The sequence below is a fragment of the Chionomys nivalis genome, chromosome X, assembly GCF_950005125.1.
Source record: "Chionomys nivalis chromosome X, mChiNiv1.1, whole genome shotgun sequence".
NCBI lineage: Eukaryota > Metazoa > Chordata > Mammalia > Rodentia > Cricetidae > Chionomys > Chionomys nivalis.
In genome coordinates this window covers 620305-639197 of record NC_080112.1, presented here as the reverse complement: position 1 = coordinate 639197, position 18893 = coordinate 620305, and the positions used below count along the sequence as shown (strand labels likewise).

The following is an 18893-nucleotide window of genomic DNA, read 5'->3' as shown; positions in this document are numbered from 1 at the left end:
AAATAAAGATGATGGTCACTGATACCATCCCACTTCCATTCTCCAAAAATGTAATTACTATGTTTTCATTTTTGGGGGTTACTTTTCTAATCTTTAATAAAGTTCGATTCTTTTTATATTTGTGTATTGAGACAGGGTCTTATGTACTCCAGTCTGAGCTCATGATCTTCCTCCTTGCGCCTCCTCTGTGTTGAGCTTTCCAGACATGGGCTACCACACCCACCTAAAGTTTGCATTTATATTTTATTAACAGTTGACATTAGACAATATTGATTTGGCTCTCCATGATTACTAAATTTTCATAGTTACAAGCATCTTTGCTCAAGATTATAAACATAATTTCATTGCATATGTTTTGTGTATTGATTAAATTATAATAGAAAATAAATTTTATCGTTATTTGCTTTTTGCTTTTACATAATGTTTTGAATAGATTTTTTCCTTCATTTTTATCACTTCCTTAAGTCCTAAACTCTTAGGAATAATGTGAAAACACTTGGAATCTCCACATTTGAAGGATTATTCCATGAAACCATCCTAACCTGATCTGACATCTCACTTTGGCTTGCTGTTCAACTGATATCCAGGGTGGTGGGGGGCTTGTTTCTTTATTTATTCTCCTGAGTTTTATCCATTATAGGGTTCTTGATTTATTGTCATTTTTCTGGAGAGATCCTCTAGTAAGTTCCTAAGAATGGTGAGACTTTTTTTCTGAGTCCTACTTCTCTGAAATGTTTTATTCTTAATAATAGTTATGAGAATTGAGGCATAAGTCCTGAACTCAAGGTTAACATTCTCTTTAACTTATCTAACACATTCCTGTCTTATGGACTTGACATCCTAGCAGAAGCAGGTCCATTATCAGCTTCTCTCACAACTTTCTCTTTCTTAGTAGGACACGGCAAATTCTTTCCCCCCATCCCTCTATATTTGCTCCCTTTTTCTTTAGAGAACTAGAAATAGAAGGGAACTTCTACAACATTTATGGGCATTTATTAAAACTGTAAATTAGATGTTATATACATTGTTGACAAAGAAAAGTTTGCCACATAACAGCAGAAATAATATAAACAATTGGCACTGTTACTCAACATTGAACTGGTAATTATGACCAGAGCAAGAGGTTCAACATCAAAGTTAGACAAAGTTTCATGGTTCATGTTCAAAACACAAGATCAGTTGTTTGTATTTATCAGCATTTTACAAAAGAAATATGGGAAAATAATTTCATTTAAAATAGCATTAAGGGGGCTGGAGAGATGGCTCAGTGGTTAAGAGCATTGCCTGCTCTTCCAAAGGTCCTGAGTTCAATTCCCAGCAACCACATGGTGGCTCACAACCATCTGTAAATAGGTCTGGCGCCCTCTTCTGGCCTTCAGGCATACAGACAGAATATTGTATACATAATAAATAATTAAATATTTAAAAAAAATAAAAAAATAAAATAGCATTAAGTTTAGTAAAAGATATAAGAGATAATTTAACCAAGGCGAGAAGAAATTTGATGTATTAGAACTAGAAAGTACTAAAAGAAATAAAAGAATTTACACGTACATATTTATATGTATATGTATGTAATTGAGTTTGCTTCTTTATTTCAGTGATAAAACAATGTTAAAACAGTTTGGGGATTAAATGGTTTGTTTCACCTTGTATCTTATAGCTTACTATTAAAGGGAGATATTGCAGGAATTTAAGATAAAAACCTAGAGCAGATACTGATGCAGAGGTCATGAAGGAGTGTGACTTACTGGCTTGCTCAGCCTGTTTTCTTATAACACCCAGGACCACCTGCCCAGGGGTGGTACCATCTACAGTGGGCTGGGCCATCCCATATCAATCATTAATCAATAAATTTCTCTCACTGATATTCCCACAGGCTAATTTGATGAATGCAATTTTTTTGATTAAGGTTTCCTCTTTTCAGGTTACTTTAGTTTGTGTCAAGTTAACAAAAACTAACACAGTGATATATAGAATACTTGATATTGTTAAATGATAGTAGTCCCTAAAGATATCTAGAGTCAATGAAATACTTATATTCCAAAGGTCCTTTTTGTTGCATACATGGAAAAGATAATTATAAAATCTAAGATGTATGGAATAACCAATATTGATAAAAGAAGACAAAATCAGATAAATAAGTTTTGAAAACTTAATATAAAGCTTGCATAGTGTGAAACTAAAATCAATATATATATAGGCCAATGGAATGAACTGAGTGATTCAAAATAAAACCAAATCAACTTTTAGCAAGGGTGCCAATGTCATTGAATGAGAAGCGAATATTTTCTTCTGAGTGGTGCTTTAATAATTATATATGCATAACAGTAAAGTTGGAACCCCCACTTCACAGCATATATAGAAATTAACTACAGATAAACTAGTGAACTAAATATGTAATCTAAAACCATGAATACTTAGAAAACATAGGTTAAATCTGATGACATTTGAGCTTTGCAATATGACAAGTTTTCATAGATGTGACAGCAAAACATGAATAACAGAATAGATACATTTGTAAAACAACACTTGTTTATGAAAAGATATTAAGAAAGTGAAAAGGCAGCCTATAAGATTGAAAATATTTGCCAATTTTATAACTAATAAAGGTAAAATAGGGGCTGGACAGATGGCTCGGCGGTTAAGAACGTTGCCTGCTCTTCTGAAGGTCCTGAGTTCAATTCCCAGCAACCACATGGTGGCTCACAACCATCTGTAATGAGGTTTGGTGCCCTCTTCTGGCCTGCAGGCATACATGCAGGCAGAACACTATACATCATAAATAAATAAATATTTTTTAAAAAGGTAAACTATCTGGAATATTAGGAGAAAAGTTTAACATTAGACATGATAGTTCATTCCTGTAATCCTAACATTTAAGAGACTGATTCTGGAGGATTGCAGTGAGTTAGAAGAAAATCTCAATTGCATAATGAGTTATGGTTCAGCTAGGCCACACCATGACATCATTGCCAAACTTTGTCTCAAACAAGTCTTAATATTGGATCTGGTGGTAAATCACTATAATCTACCAGTATTTGTTAGGTGGAGGCAGGAGAATCAGAAGTTCAAGATTACCTTGGCTGCTGAGCAAGTTCAGTGACAACCTGGGCTACATGGGATCCTGTCTCAAAACGTCAAAAACAATAAAGACAAATTATCAATAAAAAGATGAGTGAGCCAGACATGGTGGTGCATTTCTTTGATCCTAGCACTCAGAAGGCAGAGTTAGGTAAATCTCTATGAGTTCAAGGCCAGTGTGGACTATATAGTGAGTTCTAGGCCAGACAGGGCTACACAGTAGGACTGTCTTAGTAAAGAAATGAGAAACAGGAATCACCAATGTAATAATATAATCATGAAGTTGTTGACATGTCTATATATTTATAGATAGTTTTAAAAAGCAGTAATAAGAAACTAGGGAGATGCCGCCATAGCAAACTACATAATACTCCTATCCAGAGAATAGAAGACCAAGATTACCAAGAATGTCATGGACTAAAACTGGCCAGTGGTATCAGAGTGGCTCTGATCAGTGATTCCACCACAGACAAGTCATCAGCAGTACTTTTGAACATAAATTGTTAGACTCTCCAAATATTTCTGGCTTAAGTCACTTTTTGAACATACGCTGTTTGGTAAATATAAAGAAAATGAATATAGTCAGTTTCTCAGTGAACATGATGGAAATCAAAGTGTCTTTTCTTAGCAGAGAATGCACCAATTACTATTTTAATGTTTTCAGTGGACAACAAGAAGGAACCCTGGACAGGTTTGCTAGTTTTTCCTATGCCCCTTGTTTGATTCTAGTTGTAAAGATAGAGGTGAATACAGTTAATTTAGAACATGGGAAGAATGTGATGAATGACACCTGGAAACTTTTTTTTGGGGGGGGGAGTTTCGAGACAGGGTTTCTCTGTGGCTTTGGAGCCTGTCCTGGAACTAGCTCTTGTAGACCAGGCTGGTCTCGAACTCACAGAGATTCACCTGCCTCTGCCTCCTAGGTGCTGGGATTGAAGGCGTGCGCCACCACCGCCTGGCTACCTGGAAACTCTTTCAGTCAGAAAAAGCTACAGGGGATCCCAAACATCCCTTTAACAAATTTTGGATAGTTAACAATGTATTGTAGAAACTTGACTCAATTAAGACGTTGACATAAGACCAAAAAATACTGAAATTCCATTCTACTTATTCATTCAGTCTGATGGCTATTTCTGTTTTAGGTCAATAGAAGAACTCTTCAAATATTTCATAGAAATTTGTTAGGTTTTTCCCATTTTGAACTTTTTTGTTTTTTTTTATTGAAAAAAAATTTTCCGCCTCCTCCCCGCCTCCCATTTCCCTTAGAAAGATATAAGGTAGAAGTATTTGTCTGCTCATAGTCTTTTGAAAGTGGTCTACAGATGGGTTTCAATTTTAACTGGCTGTTAAAATTTAGATGGTTTAGATGGTTCTAAGTGAAGAACTGAAGAACATATGAATTACTGGTAGGTTTACTGGTAGGTTTTCTAAGTATATCAGAGGAATGGTGCATGGTGGAAGACTGGTAGGTTTGACCATAAACAAAATGAAAACATGGATGAAAATAGATGACAGAAATTATTTGTAAAAACAAAGGTTTTATTTTTAAGTGTTAATTAGTGATAACATGTTGCTTTTCCTGTCAAATTGTCATAGTTTTATTTTTGCTTTAAATATTGCTCAGTTTGGATGTGGCTGCTGTTCTGTATTGCTGGTGGTAAATGGAACTCCCAGCTGTTCTAGTCTTTCTGAAGAACAATTTTTATTTTATTGTTATTTAATGCCAGGTCTCACTGTGTAGACCAGGCTGGCCTCAGACTTGTGGCAATCCTCCTCAACCTGCTTCCTGAATGTTAAGATTACATATACAAACATGGCCCAAAATTCTAACAGTTACATTTGTGTTAGATACAAGCCAGAATGGAAACAAAAAAAATTATGAATGTGTTGTGGCAGTTATAACTCACACGCTGGAGTCCAGCCTGTCTACTTAGCCCTGTGACTGTGAACTTGCAAAGTTAGTGTAGTATTTTAAACATCTCCTTTTTTTTTCTTGGGACAGTGTCTCACTGTGTAGCCCCCCTGGCTGTCCTGGAACTCAAAATATAGACCAGGGTGACCTCAAACTCACAGATATCCATCTGCCTCTGCCTGTGCCTCCCAAGTGCTGGAATTGAAGACATGTGCCACCATACCCAGCTAAACATCTGATTTTTGTATTTGTAAAAAAGAGGTAATGGGCTGGAGAAGTGTATCAATGGTTAAGAGCATTTGCTGCTTTTGTAGAGTCCCTAGGCTCAGTTTTCAACACCTACACAATGGCTCACAATCTTTTGCTACCCCAGTTCCAGGGGGTCTGCTGTCCTCTTATGACCACTTTGGGTACCAAATATACTGTGAAGAGACATACGTGTAGCCAAAAACACTCAGACACATAAAAAACATTTTAAAAGTAAAAATTAATAGATTAATAAATAAAACGGAGGTGATATTGCATGCCTGTTATGAGACTTAATGCAGACAAAATATTTTCCATATTTATATTTGGCACATAGTAGTGTTTCATAAATATTAGTGACTCTGGTACCCCATAATTATGAGCCTATGGGTAATTATTATCTTTTATTATTTATTTTTTTGTAACTATGGAACACTTCATGAGTTTGTTTGTCACCCTTGTTCAGGGACCATGCTAATCTCTGTATTTAGTATATGTGCTGCCAAAGTAAGCACTTAAACTTTTTTGTCTTATTTATTTATTTTTTGTTATTGATACTTTTGTAATTAGAGGTTAATCTTGCTGAGCTGAGTGTGGTGGCTCATAAAGTCCCAGCATGTGGACCAAGGCTATTCAGCCTGCCATCTTAAGTTTGATCCTCCTGCTTCCTAAGTGCTGAGATTAAAATCATGCAACAACTACCTGGCATTCATTCATTTTATTTGTTTGTTTAGGCTTTTTGGTACAGGGTTTCACTGTTATACCCCTCACTGTCCTGGAACTCATTCTGTAGACCAGGCAGGCCTCAAACTCACAGAGATCCTCCTGCCTCTGCCTCCTGAGTGCTGGGCTTAAAGGTACATACCACCACTGCCCAACATTTGTTTGTTTGTTTGTTTGTTTTGGGCTTTTGGTGTAGGGTTTCTCTGTGTACCCCTGACTGTCCTGGAACTCACTCTGTAGACCAGGCTGGCCTTGAACTCAAAGACATCCACCTGCCTCTGTCTCCTAAGTGCGATTAAAGGCATGAGCCACCATGCCCAACTTTAAAAAATATTTATTACACATATGTACATGTTTGTGTTATTTTTTTATTAGAGTTACAGGTTCAACTCTGCAATCTTTGTTTTTATTTCCTGTGCATTTTGGAATATACAAACTCTAGTACTTTACTCTTCCTTTCTTGTCGGCCCATTCCTCCCTATGCGCCATGAGGCCAGGCATGAGCTTTATTGGAAATCAGTTTCTTACTGTTAGTGACAGATTGGTGTTACATACTTGCCACAAAAGTAATTAACACACCAGATTTCTCTGTTTTGGGTTTTAATGCTTTTGTACATTTTGATCCTATGCAGATCTTATGTCTGCTACCTCAGACCAGAAATACCGATGACTAATAGTGAAGTTGAGACTGGAAAACGCTGTTGCTATGGATTTATCTGCATGTTTGTGTTTTGCATGCACATATTTATTATATGTGGAGGTGTGCTATGCCATGGTATACATGTCAAGGTCAGAGAACAACTTTCTGCAGTTCTCCATCTACTGTTTGGGTCCTGGAAATCTGATTCAGGTCATTATGCTTGTGCAACAAATACCTTTACCCACTAAGCCATCTTTCCCTGTTAATTCTTTTTCAGTGTTCATGGCTATAAATAATGGGTTAACTTTCTTCAGCATATTATTTTTGCTTCATTTCATAATAGATTGTTTTCATTTTCAGTTGTTTCAGGTTTTCTTCTAATTTCTCTTATGAGTTTTTTTTTTAACCCATTTGTTGTTTAAGAGTATCTTGTTTAACTTATTCGTCTATGGATTTTCTACTTTTCCTTATGCCATTCATTTCTAGTTTCCTTATGCTATAATCAGAAAAAAATTACTTTTAAATTTTGCATGTGGTCTGTCCTGGGGAGAGCATTCCATGTACATTTGAGAATAGATAAGAACCAGGTATGATAATGCAAGCCTATAATCCCAGCACTAGGAAGCCTGAGAAAGAAAGATCACAAGTTTCAGACCAACCTGAGGTACTAAGTGAGTTTCAGGTCTGTTTGAACCATATCGAGAGGCCCTGTCTAAATTTTTTTTTTTTTTTTTTTTTTTTTTGGTTTTTCGAGACAGGGTTTCTCTGTGGTTTTGGAGCCTGTCCTGGAACTAGCTCTTGTAGACCAGGCTGGTCTCGAACTCACAGAGATCCGCCTGCCTCTGCCTCCCAAGTGCTGGGATTAAAGGCGTGCGCCACCACCGCCCGGCTCCCCTGTCTAAATTTTTAAAAAGAGAATTAGTTCATTATTCATGAAGTATTATTTTAAGGCTTATAATTTCCATCCATTCAGAAGTTATTTGGGTCAGAACTATATTCCTACTTCATTTTTTTTAATTTCTTTTTTCCTTTCTTTTTATTTCTTCTCTCTCTTTCTCTTCCTTTCTCTCTTTATTGCTGGGATATGAGCACAGGATGACATCTGCCCAGTGGTCATCACATTTTCCATGTACAGCATGAGTTTTAGATTTAAGAAATATAAAATGCTAAAGATTTCTCTGCTTTTCAGCTCAAATCTCATTCTCCATGTTTTTAGCAAAGCTTGTGGCTTAAATTTGATGATGGAGTTGAATTAATTCTATACTTAAGGTTTCTATATTTTTCAGTCTAGCAATACTCTTGTATAATTACATGCCTTCTTCATTTCTCCTTACTTCTAGCAAAGTTAAGTTTTAGGCAAAACCTATCATGTACTTTTCTCTTTCTCAAAAAAGAGTGGTCACTGATCTCTACTCATAATCTATTCATTGTTTCTTTCTAGAACATAATTTATTTGAAATTACTTTTATTTTCACAGTTAATAGATATTTTCCTTTATATCTCATTATTTGATATTTTTCGTTATAGTGAAGGTTTGGGTGGCTTTCTAAATTCTAGCTAGTATAACTACCAGATCACTCTGTATTTAGTTAGGAATTGGGATAAGTCAAGTCTAGGCTTTTAGTTCCTATATAGTTGTCTCAGGTAGGGTTTTTATTGCTGTAACAAAACACCATGACCAAAAAGCAAGTTGGGGAGGAAAGAGTTTATTTGGCTTACACTTCCAGATCATATTCCATCATTGGAGGAAATCAGGATAGTAACTCTAACAGGGCAGGATCCTAAGTTTTATCAGAGACTGCAATTTAATTTCCCAGCCACCCATACAAAAACTGTATTAATTACAACACTATTTGGCCAATGGCTCAGGCATATTCCTAGCTAGCACGTATATCTTAACCCATTTCTATTAATCTGTGTATCACCACTAGGCTGTGACTTCCAGAACGGTAAGGTTCTGCCGTCTTTCTCCTTCAGCAGCTACGTGGTGCTTGCATGACTCAAACTTCTTTTGTCCTCTCTCTCCTTGGATTTTCCACCTTGCTTTATTCTGCCCTGACATAGGCCAAATCAGTTTCTTTATTAACCAATGGTAATAAAAACATATTCACAGCATACAGAGGAGAATCCCGCATCACCTAAGGCAGGAGCTGTTGCAGAGGACATGGAGGAGTGCTGCTGGCTCTCTCCTCCTGGCTTGCTCAGCCTGCTTTCTTATAGAACGAACGGGACCTCCACCCTAGGAATAGCACCACTCACCTCCTCTATTGATCACTAATTGAGAAAATGACTTACAGCTGAATCTCATGGAGGCATTTCCATAACTGGGAGTGCCTTCCTCCATGATGACTCTAGCTTGTGTCAAATTGACACACAAAACCAGTCAGTATAGTGATGTAGTTCTATTTTTGTTCCTAGTATGTTTACCATCATATGCCTGAGAATAGTTTACAGGTCTTCTCTACCCTTGCATTTTCTCAGCTATAATTTTGTCATCCTGAACTCACCAGTACTTTTGAAAACTATTTGCAACTTCTTATCCTATAAATTTCCTTGTTTAGAATCATACTTTTCTGGGAAAATTGGATCTGTGAGAATCACCTCTGAAATTTTCTCCCTGTTGGCCCCATTACTTATTGTCTTGGCAGCTCTCCAGTGACTACTGTCAGACAGTTTTTTCTTTAATGTGTTTTGTTTTTAGTAGGAAAACTTGTTATAAAAACTAGTTTATTATCAGAGGCAGAATCTCTGTCATTAACTTTAGATACTTATGGTTTTATCCTGGTTCTAGGTTTTAAATTTTAGTCAACTGACAGAAACTCTGCAGTTTCTTCTATGAATTTATGGAAATATATGTTCCATATTGTATACTATTGAGACCATTTCTGCTTATACACCCAGAAAATTTAATTAGAAACCTTGTTAAGAGAACTAAGAGTAGCCTACTGACTTCTTTAGTGTTTCTGGACCCATCATTAATATTAATCACTGTATTTTACTCCCCAAAGGCTACTATTGTATATTGTTTCATTAACTCTCCCCTAATTATGTGAATATGGATAAAAGAAAGATAGTTGTAATTTCTTGTCATGTATGTTTCATCTAAATCATGATATAGGACCAAAAAACACTTTTAGTGGATAGGAAGAGAAGGCAACAGAAAACTAGATCTTATTCTACTTTACTGCCATGTATCCATGGATTTCATAATGTAGAGGGTCCCCAGACTGGATCATCCACTGACCCCACTGTTAATGTAGACTTTAAGCATATTGGGAATGAGAAATATATACAAGGAACTTGACTGAATTTAGACAAGCCTGTCTGTACCTTCCATTCTACCATGAAATGGAAGTATGTGTAAATATCTTACCTAGTTTTATCCGTAGAAGAGAATAAAAATTGAGGGATGATATTTATGTGAGTAATTCCATCTACAAAATGAATCTGATAGAGTCACTGAGGTATCTGCATTTGAGTCAGTTTATTCAGATTCATGCAACTTTTTGACTAAAGGCAGTATTAGTTGTTTCTTTTATTTGAACAGTTGGTCATATTGATTTTGAGTTCTTAAAGGTTTATGTTAAATTTACAGAACTGGATTCATATTCTCTAAGGGACTAGAGAATAATGAGTGCACAAATAGTCTTCTAATTTGCTCTCCAGAAAAGCCTAATTTGAACTCTGTCTACTTTCAAATTGAGTAACTTAATGAATTATAGTAATATGTAATCTTTGAAGCATTCCATATTCCAAATTCATTAAAGTGTAAATAACTTATTTTAATTAAAGGATAAAATGTGATCTTAATTGGTTGTCTTACAGGTATGAGAGAATTGAAATCCCAATCCATATTGTACCTCATATCACTATTGGGAAGGTATGCCTTGAATCAGCAGTAGAACTGCCAAAGATCCTATGTCAGGAAGAACAGGATGCATATAGAAGGATTCATAGGTAACACTTCTTCAGTGTTTCTGTTGTTAACTTCAGTGAAGACCCTTTATCTTTAGCAGCTCAGCTTTTGAGGCCCCTTTCCTTTTACCTGTCTGGGAGAGAGCTTCACAGCAGCTTCAAATTATGTTTCTCACACTATATTATAATGATCTCTTTAACATTACTATCTTGCCTCATATATTTTGGATCCTTCAAGACAAAACACATTTCCTTTTCTGGTTGTGAAAAGAAACCACAACATCCTAGTGATCCCACTGTGTAGTACTGGGCCATATTTACTAAATGTGTAATGTATCAAGAGCTTCAGAAGAGATAGTAGTTTCATAATTATGTCTTTGAATTTTCTTTTGAATTTTTAATAAATCATATCCCCCAAATTAAATTTAAAGTTAACCATGGTGGGAACTCAGATCATCTAATCAAATTGGCAAAGTTCTAATGCAGGTTATGATTTTGTTAAACACCTGACCATTTTGATTCTGCATTGTTGCTAACCTAAAGTACCTTATCCCTTTAGCCTTACACATCTGGACTCAGTAACCAAGATCCATAATGGCTCGGGTAAGATTTTTTTTTTTCTGGAGTATATGGAGTGATTTCTGAAATACTCATTTTATAGAAGCAATTTTAATTTATCTTTGAGTTTCCAGTTTCCTTCTCTAGAAATTTAACTAATCTTGCTCCTTACATTTCCTTGAAACCCTATAGACACTTAAATACTATAAATGTGGTCTTATGATAAGACAGAAGGAAAACTAGAAAAGCTTTTTTTATAGACTAGCTCAGTAGTGTGCTGGTATGTTTAAACACTATCTCTTAGGGAATCCCAGTTGCCATGGTATTTCATAGCATGGATGCTCAATAACTTCCAGAAATTTTAGAAATATGCCATTATGAACTGGTTTTATCACATTACTACTGACCTATTTTAGTCTTGTAGAAGAGACAAGCAGGTAGAGGAAAGGCAATACATCAGGCAGGATATTTTCCATGTGAATAAATAGAGAAGGAATTCCTGGGTAAGTCAAAGGATCAAAAAATAAGTATATATGTACCAATTTACTTTCTTCAACATACACGCACCTCTAGCTACATCTACCATTCAGCTAACCCAGATTTCCCTATTTAATGACTAAACAGACTAGGGTGTTGCATGTCTGTAGTGCCATCTCTGTTGAGGCAGAGGCAAGAGGACTGCCATAAGTTTGAGGCCAGACTAGTTTATACAGAGATCCAGAATAAAACCTGACTACTGAGTGACTTAAAAAAAAAACTAAAACAAACAACAACAAAACATTTATGAACTAAATTGCTGGTGAAGAACATTGGAATGCTTTCTTTTCTATTTTATGTATTTATTTGTTTATTTTGAGGCAGGGTCCTTCTATGTAGCCTTGGCTGTTCTGGAACTCAATATGTAGACTACCCTGTTCTCAAGTGCTGGGCTTAAATGTATACACTGCAACAATCCTGAAAAGATTTCTGATTGGTAGATAATTTTTTTGTGAAAACAAAAAGGAAAGCTATATCTCATCATTTTTATCTCAGTAAAACATGACAAAGAGTTAAGATTGGTAATGTTGGTATATACCCATATTCTAAAATCACAATAATTTAAAAAATATACTAACATCTCAAAAGTAGACAAACTGATCAATGTACCTGGGCAGTGCCTAAAGACAGGTGCATGTATATGAAAGAATTCATATTTAATTGAAACTTTGAAATTAGTGAGAGATAGATTAGTCACTAAATATCATCATTCATTTGTTTATTCATCCAAAAAAGCCATTTAAGTACCCTTTCCCTGCTAGATAACCTTCTAGGCACAAGCCTATAGTGCTGATCAGAAGAGACAAGCTTGGATTCTGTGGACTTAATTGTGTTCCATTTGAGGAAACAGTAGAGTCCTACTGGAGACGGGAACCCTTCTGTGCTTTCTTAGCCCTTTAACATGAAGAAATGAAGAGCTAGCCATCTTTTTCCTTTTTCAAATTTAATTTTATTTTTTTACATAGATTTCTTTTTGGCTTATGGATCTAGGGCTTCAGAATATGTACCTGCTTTGCTCAGCTTTTTTCCCCCTTGTTGACTACTGGAAATCATTTACCAGTTCTACTTTAGAACTTTAGTTTAGTACTTTAGAAACTTGTTTCTTCAAGCCCTTTTTTTCTGTGCCCAAAACTAAGATATTGTTGGTAGTATAGTAGGAACATGCCAGATTATAGTTCTTTTTATAGTTATCTTATAATTGTGTTTTTTCTTTTCTTATTGAAGTATTTACCAAGAATCTGTGCAGTCAGATGTCAGCAGTCAGTGGGCCTCTGCTACAGTGGTTGGAGGACAGACTGGAGCAAAACCAGCAGCACTTGCAGGAGTTGCAACAAGAAAAAGAAGAGCTTATGGAAGAGCTGTCTTCCCTAGAATAAAGCAAGAGGACAAAAATGTGATAATATTGTTTCTCAGTTTGTGCGCTGAATATGGTTCAAAACTATATACAACTCCTATGTAGGCAGATGATTCAGGAGCACTTTTTATATCCCAACAGATAGTTTTATGTATATAAAAATACAAGATGTCTTCCTAAAACTTCTCCAGAGCTTATAGAATCCTCTTGCCTACAATTGCTGTAAAAGAAAACATGCAGGATGATTTACAGAATATGAAAGTTATTTTGTAAGGGTTATAAGAGGTACATTAGCAATGAATATCTGGGAATAAAATGTTTAATAAGTTTATTCTAAATGTTAAGAACATTTATTCTAATTTTGAGCCGAAGTGTCAATATGCATCCCTATTTGTCCTGGAACTCACTATGCATACCTCACTAAGCTGCCCTCAGACGCAGAGATCCATCTGCCTCTTTCTCTGTAGTGCTGGGAATAAAGATGTGCACCACCTACCATGCTTGGCATTAAATGCCTATTCTCAATGAAAATACCTGACATAAACTTTTTTTTCTTTTGATACAATGTCTCATTATGTAGCTGTGGCACTTCTGGGACTCACAAAGATCCACTTCCCTCTGAATTAAAGATGTGCACCAGCAACATAAACTTTTTAGAATTTTAAGTCTTTGTTTTTAGTTTCAGATATCCATCCTGTATAATTTAAAGGAAGAACACTTGGTATTTCAATTTTATAGTTTGATATTCTTGTTAGGCAAGTGAATCATAAGTACTGTAGGGTTAATGTAAAGACACGCAGGGCTCATTGCTACCCACCTCTGTTGATTATTCTCACTTAGAATCATGTGTTAGGACTTCCTTCTTGATCTCTAAATACATGTTATGAGATAGCTAAACTTGAATTCTGTGTGGATGCACTCTTAAGCAAACAATTGAGTTCTAGCTTATTTGAGTCTAAAGCAAATTCTTACTGATCCTATATATCTAAGATTCAATTATGACCATGATTTTTTAGGATTTAGGTTATAGTAGAAATCATACTTCAAAAATATGATGATTGTATTTTATTGTTCATTCATATGTAGCCACTAATTGTATATTTGTGTATTCAGAAAAATGTTGAGCCTTTTGCATACTGGAAACTAAAGTGGGAATTGGAAAAAAGAGTATAAAGAAAGAAAACATTATCAGTCCCAACCATAGTGATAACTGGGGGTTTTGGTTTGTCTTTTTATTTTCCCATAGATTATTGTTTTTCAAAATCCCAGAAATACTTGCATCAGAATCACTTGCAGTTCAAAATTCAAATTCAATCTTTGAGGCTAGAACCCAGAAATCTATATGACCTACTCAGCTGATTCTGGGGCATACTTATATTTGAAAACAAATATTCTTAGGGCATATGGAATGTAAATGCTGTATTTTCTCTAATTTCCTTCCACCATAATTGTTCTTTATTCATTTTCTTTTTTATAGGGCAGATGAAAATACTGGGCATACAATTTATTAAACTAAATCAATTTTGAATAATATAAAGGTGGAGAACCCACATTATATAACTTCAAGACTTACTATATAGCTTCAGTAATCAAGACGCTATGATATTCGCAGAACAGATGTATAAATCAATGGAACAGGAAGGAAAATTCAGAAATAACCACACAATAATATGCTTAAATGATCAAGAAGAAAGGACAGTCATTTCAACAAATTAAATTTTCACAAATTAACAAAATATCTTATAAAAGTACCTCAAAATGTGTCATGGATTTAAATGTAAGCTGGAAAACTTAAGGGAAAAAAATCATTTAAAATTTTTTTAGGAGTCAGGTATTAATCTTCAACTCAAAAGGCACCATCTATAAGAAAAAGAGTAGATATTTGGACTTCATCAAAATTAAAACTTTTTATTCCACAAAATCTTAAGAAGAGGAAAGGTAAACCATGTAATATCTGATCAATGGAAAAGATAATATGCTCAAAACTCAAAAATAATCCCAGTAGAAAATGAAAAAAGACACATTTTTACTAAAGAGGGTAAATAGAAGTAATTATGTGAATATATGTTGGCCCTCATAAGTCATTGGGAAATGCAAATTAAAACTACAGTGTGGTATGGTATATACTTATCAGAATTGCTAAAGAGAAAATTGTGAAAATGCTAAGTACTATGGAGAATGCAAACAATGACAGGAATGTAAAATACAGATACTGGGTAGAAGAGTGGAAATTTTTATAAAGTTAAGCATACACTTAACATGAGCCAGCTGTCATACTGCCTCGACACAAAAACTTTTACACATTTTTTCTTGGCAACTTTATCTGTGATAGCTGTAAATTAGAAACAACCCAAATGTTCTGCAGTGGGTAAATGTGTAAACAAACCATTCCTACCATGGAATACTACTCTGTAGTGGAAAGGAACATATTACTAATATCTATATGATTTAGATGAGCCTTGGGACATATAGTAAATGAAAAAAGTGAGTCTTTAAAGGTCACTTACTGTATGGTTGCATTTCTGAAGTGTTGTTGAAATGTCAGAATTAATGAAAAGAAAGAACAGATTAATGATTTCCAGAGTCAGGGACTGGGCATTATATATGCATTGTTGTTACAGTGTGACATAAGAGTTCATTTAGGCTGATAAAACAGTTTTGTATCTTAAATTTAGTGTTTAGTACATAAATCTGTTCCTGTGCTAGCATTTTATGGGTTTATATACATAAAAATCAATACATGTAAAATCTGGTAGAAGTGAATAACGTCTGTAGCCTATTCCGCAGTATTATACCATTACCATAATGTTGGTTTTGAAGTTCTATAGTTGTAGAAGATCTTACAAGTAGGACAAATTGGGTAAAGGGTACGTGGGATTATGTACTATTTTTTACAATTTCTGGTAAGTCTATAATTATTGCAAAATAAAAATTTATAGATTTAAATAATAAGAAGTAAGGTTTTTATGAAATAAGACTGATTGATAAGCCATGTGTAGTGGCATGTGCCTGAAATCCTAGAACTCAGGAGGTTGAGGTGGGAGACTTATCACAAGTTTAGAGCCAGCCAGTGGCCTAAACCTTGTCTCAGAAAAAAAAGGGGGTGAGGAGGGAAGGTAATATAAAGAAGACCTTGGAGGGGGAAATTAAATGATTTGTATATTAGGCCAACTATGAATACATGTTTGTTTCATTTTCATAGATAAAATGAGATTATAGTAGACCATGAAGGTTACTTTTCAGTCAGTGTTCATATTTTAAAAATGTTGATCATCAGAAAGAACAATGATCTGAGATGTGATTATTTTCCCAATTACACCTAAGTAGTTTACCTTTACACAAAATATTGCATTCCAATACACAGCCTTGTATCCTTTCTTCCTTTTCAATCACAATCAAAACTGATTGGAACAAAAGGTACTTGTTTAGATAGGTGTGTTCTCCCTCTTTTTTTTTAAGGCTGTCTTGAGATAGGGTCTTATGCTACAGCTCACGTTGGCCTCAATCTAGAAGATTTCTTGCCTCTGTCTCCTGAATGCTAAGATTACAGACATAAAACACCATGCCTGACTGCTTCCTTATTTCCTATACTTGGAACCTGCATTCTGACTTTGTCTACACTGCCTTTGAAACCATTCCTCCTAAAGTTACCAATAACCTACACATAGTCAAACTCATATTCTTTTATTTATTTATTTATTGAAAACTGCCATTAATAAACCTGTGGCTTGACACAGTTGGTCCTTCTTCCAAATTTACCACTTTGTTATCATGTATTGTGTTATTTTCTATACCCTCTCTGTCCCCTCTAAAAATTCATTCATATCCCTCTCCACGCAGTTACAAGCAAATCCATTTCTCTCTCTACACCTGTCTGAATTCCAGACTTAGATTTCTAGCTACCCATTATATATTTCCATTAAGCAGTCTTATTACCACGTTGAATTTGATAAATCTAAATTTAATATGTTTATGGTTCAACCTATATTCTTTTTTACTTTCTTACCTCAGTGAAGGGGAACATCCATATGCACGAACTGGAATCCAAGCAGGCAACCTCAACATCTCTGTCACCTTTTTAACTGTTTGCATTGGGACAGAGTTATAGCAATTTGGATTTTTTTTGTAATCTAATCAGAATTGGAATGTATAGAATAAGTATGTATGAGGAGGAATGCATGGTGCCTAGTGGCTAGGGTTACTTCATGAAGGCCTAAGAGTTCTTATCTTTGTAGCAGGGAAGGATCAAGATCTAGTGAAAGTTGTCCTGTGTCAGTACCCTCACAGTAAAGAGGAGACAATGATCTCTTACATTAAATAAAATAATTGAGCAAATAAGTAAATGCGTTGAGGAAAATTGAAGCAAGCTTTTTCATGCTTGAGACATTTTTTACAGATACGTAAAAAAGGATAAAATTACCCCCCATGATGTTAAATGGAAATAGAAAGTTGATATTATTGCTTTAAAAGGGAATTACACATGTCAATTGAGAGAATGAGTGGTGTACCTGTATACCTCCAATTCTTACCTCTGCGCATTGAGGGGGAATAGAAATGGCACTTCAGTAGCTAATGAACACACCTGCCACCAAGTTACTGGACTTCAAGTACTGTTCTCCACTAACAGTGAATAGAATGGACTCCAGAAATAAATGCGTATGTATGTGGTGAACTGATTTTTAACAAAAATGACAAGACAATTGAATGGGAGAAACCATAGTCCTTTTAACAACTGGTGATTTGACAACTAAATATCTGCACAGAATAATGAAGCTGGACCCCCACCCCATAGCATGCATGAGTGGTAACTAATAATGTGTTAAAGATTTAAATGTAAGAATTTGTAACTATTAAAATATTAAAACATCAGTAAATCTCTATGACTTTGGTGTTAACAATGACATTTTAGAAAAATCACAAAAAATAGTTGTTGGACCTGATGAAAATTTAGAAATGTAGATTAAAAATACACAAAAAAAGAAAACTCAAAAAATGAAAGCTCAGAAAGCTTTACAAATACTATATCTAAGAATCTAATATCCAGTCAGGCAATGGTGGCACATGCCTTTAATCCCAGCACTTGAGAAGCAGAGGCAGGCAGAATTCTGTGAATTTGAGGCCAGCCTGGTCTACAGAGTGAATTCCAGGACAGGTTCCAAAGCTACACAGCATAACTCTGTTTTGATAAACAAACAAACAAATAAGAAAAAAGGAATCTAGTATCCAGAATATATAAAAACTCAGATAACAACAGCAAAAAAGCAGCCCAATTCAGAAGTAGACAAATCATACGAATTGATAGCTATATAGAATAAAAATATATACCCAGTCTTCTGAAGAAATGATAGACTAGCAGCTGTGTGACCTAATGAAGAGTGAGAATAAAATAATTATTCCAACGAGAGGAAGAGCTTTATAAACCACAAAGTTAACAATAGAACATCTTAAAAATTGGAAGAGAGATGGGTGGTGCACTGTAAAGAAGCCAAGCTGAACACAACTCCACCCTCATTACTCTCTGGCAAGGGGAAGAGAAGCAGAAGCCTTCTTCAAGAGGTAATCTAGGCCACATTGAGGAAAATAGATGGGTAGTTTTTCTATAGTGATATTTATGTTTTTTATAAAAAAGCAAAGCAGCCAAGTCACTAGAGAGCTCTTACTTCTAAGAAGTCCTCAGACTGAAAGAGAAGGAGTTTCTGTCTCATCCTGGTTTATATAGACCTCTCTAGTACTGGGATTAAAGGTGTGAGCCACCACCACCTAGGTCTGTTTCTGCATTGATCTTTTGTAGCCCAGTCTGGCCTTGAACTCACAGAGATCCAACTGTCTTTGTCTCCCAAATCCTGGGATTAAAGGTGTGTGTCACCACTGCCTGACCTCTAGTGGCTTAGTTTTACTTTTTGATTTTCAGGCAAACTTTATTT

General features: G+C 35.2%; 1 protein-coding gene and 1 pseudogene across 3 annotated transcripts in view; one reads left to right on the top strand and one right to left on the bottom strand.

The window, feature by feature from the left end:
• The window catches only part of Brcc3 (BRCA1/BRCA2-containing complex subunit 3), a 34530-nt gene extending 16674 nt beyond the window's left edge, over positions 1-17856 (top strand). For all 3 annotated transcript variants that reach the window (XM_057759009.1, XM_057759011.1, XM_057759010.1), the window contains 3 exons: positions 10431-10562; positions 11080-11123; positions 12840-17856. In XM_057759009.1, coding sequence (XP_057614992.1) covers positions 10431-10562; positions 11080-11123; positions 12840-12991 — 328 coding nt within the window. In that variant the 3' untranslated portion in view covers positions 12992-17856. The remainder of the gene's footprint in view (positions 1-10430; positions 10563-11079; positions 11124-12839) is intronic.
• Positions 5664-5757, bottom strand: LOC130868704 (U6 spliceosomal RNA; annotated as a pseudogene).
• Positions 17857-18893: the final 1037 nt, after the last annotated feature.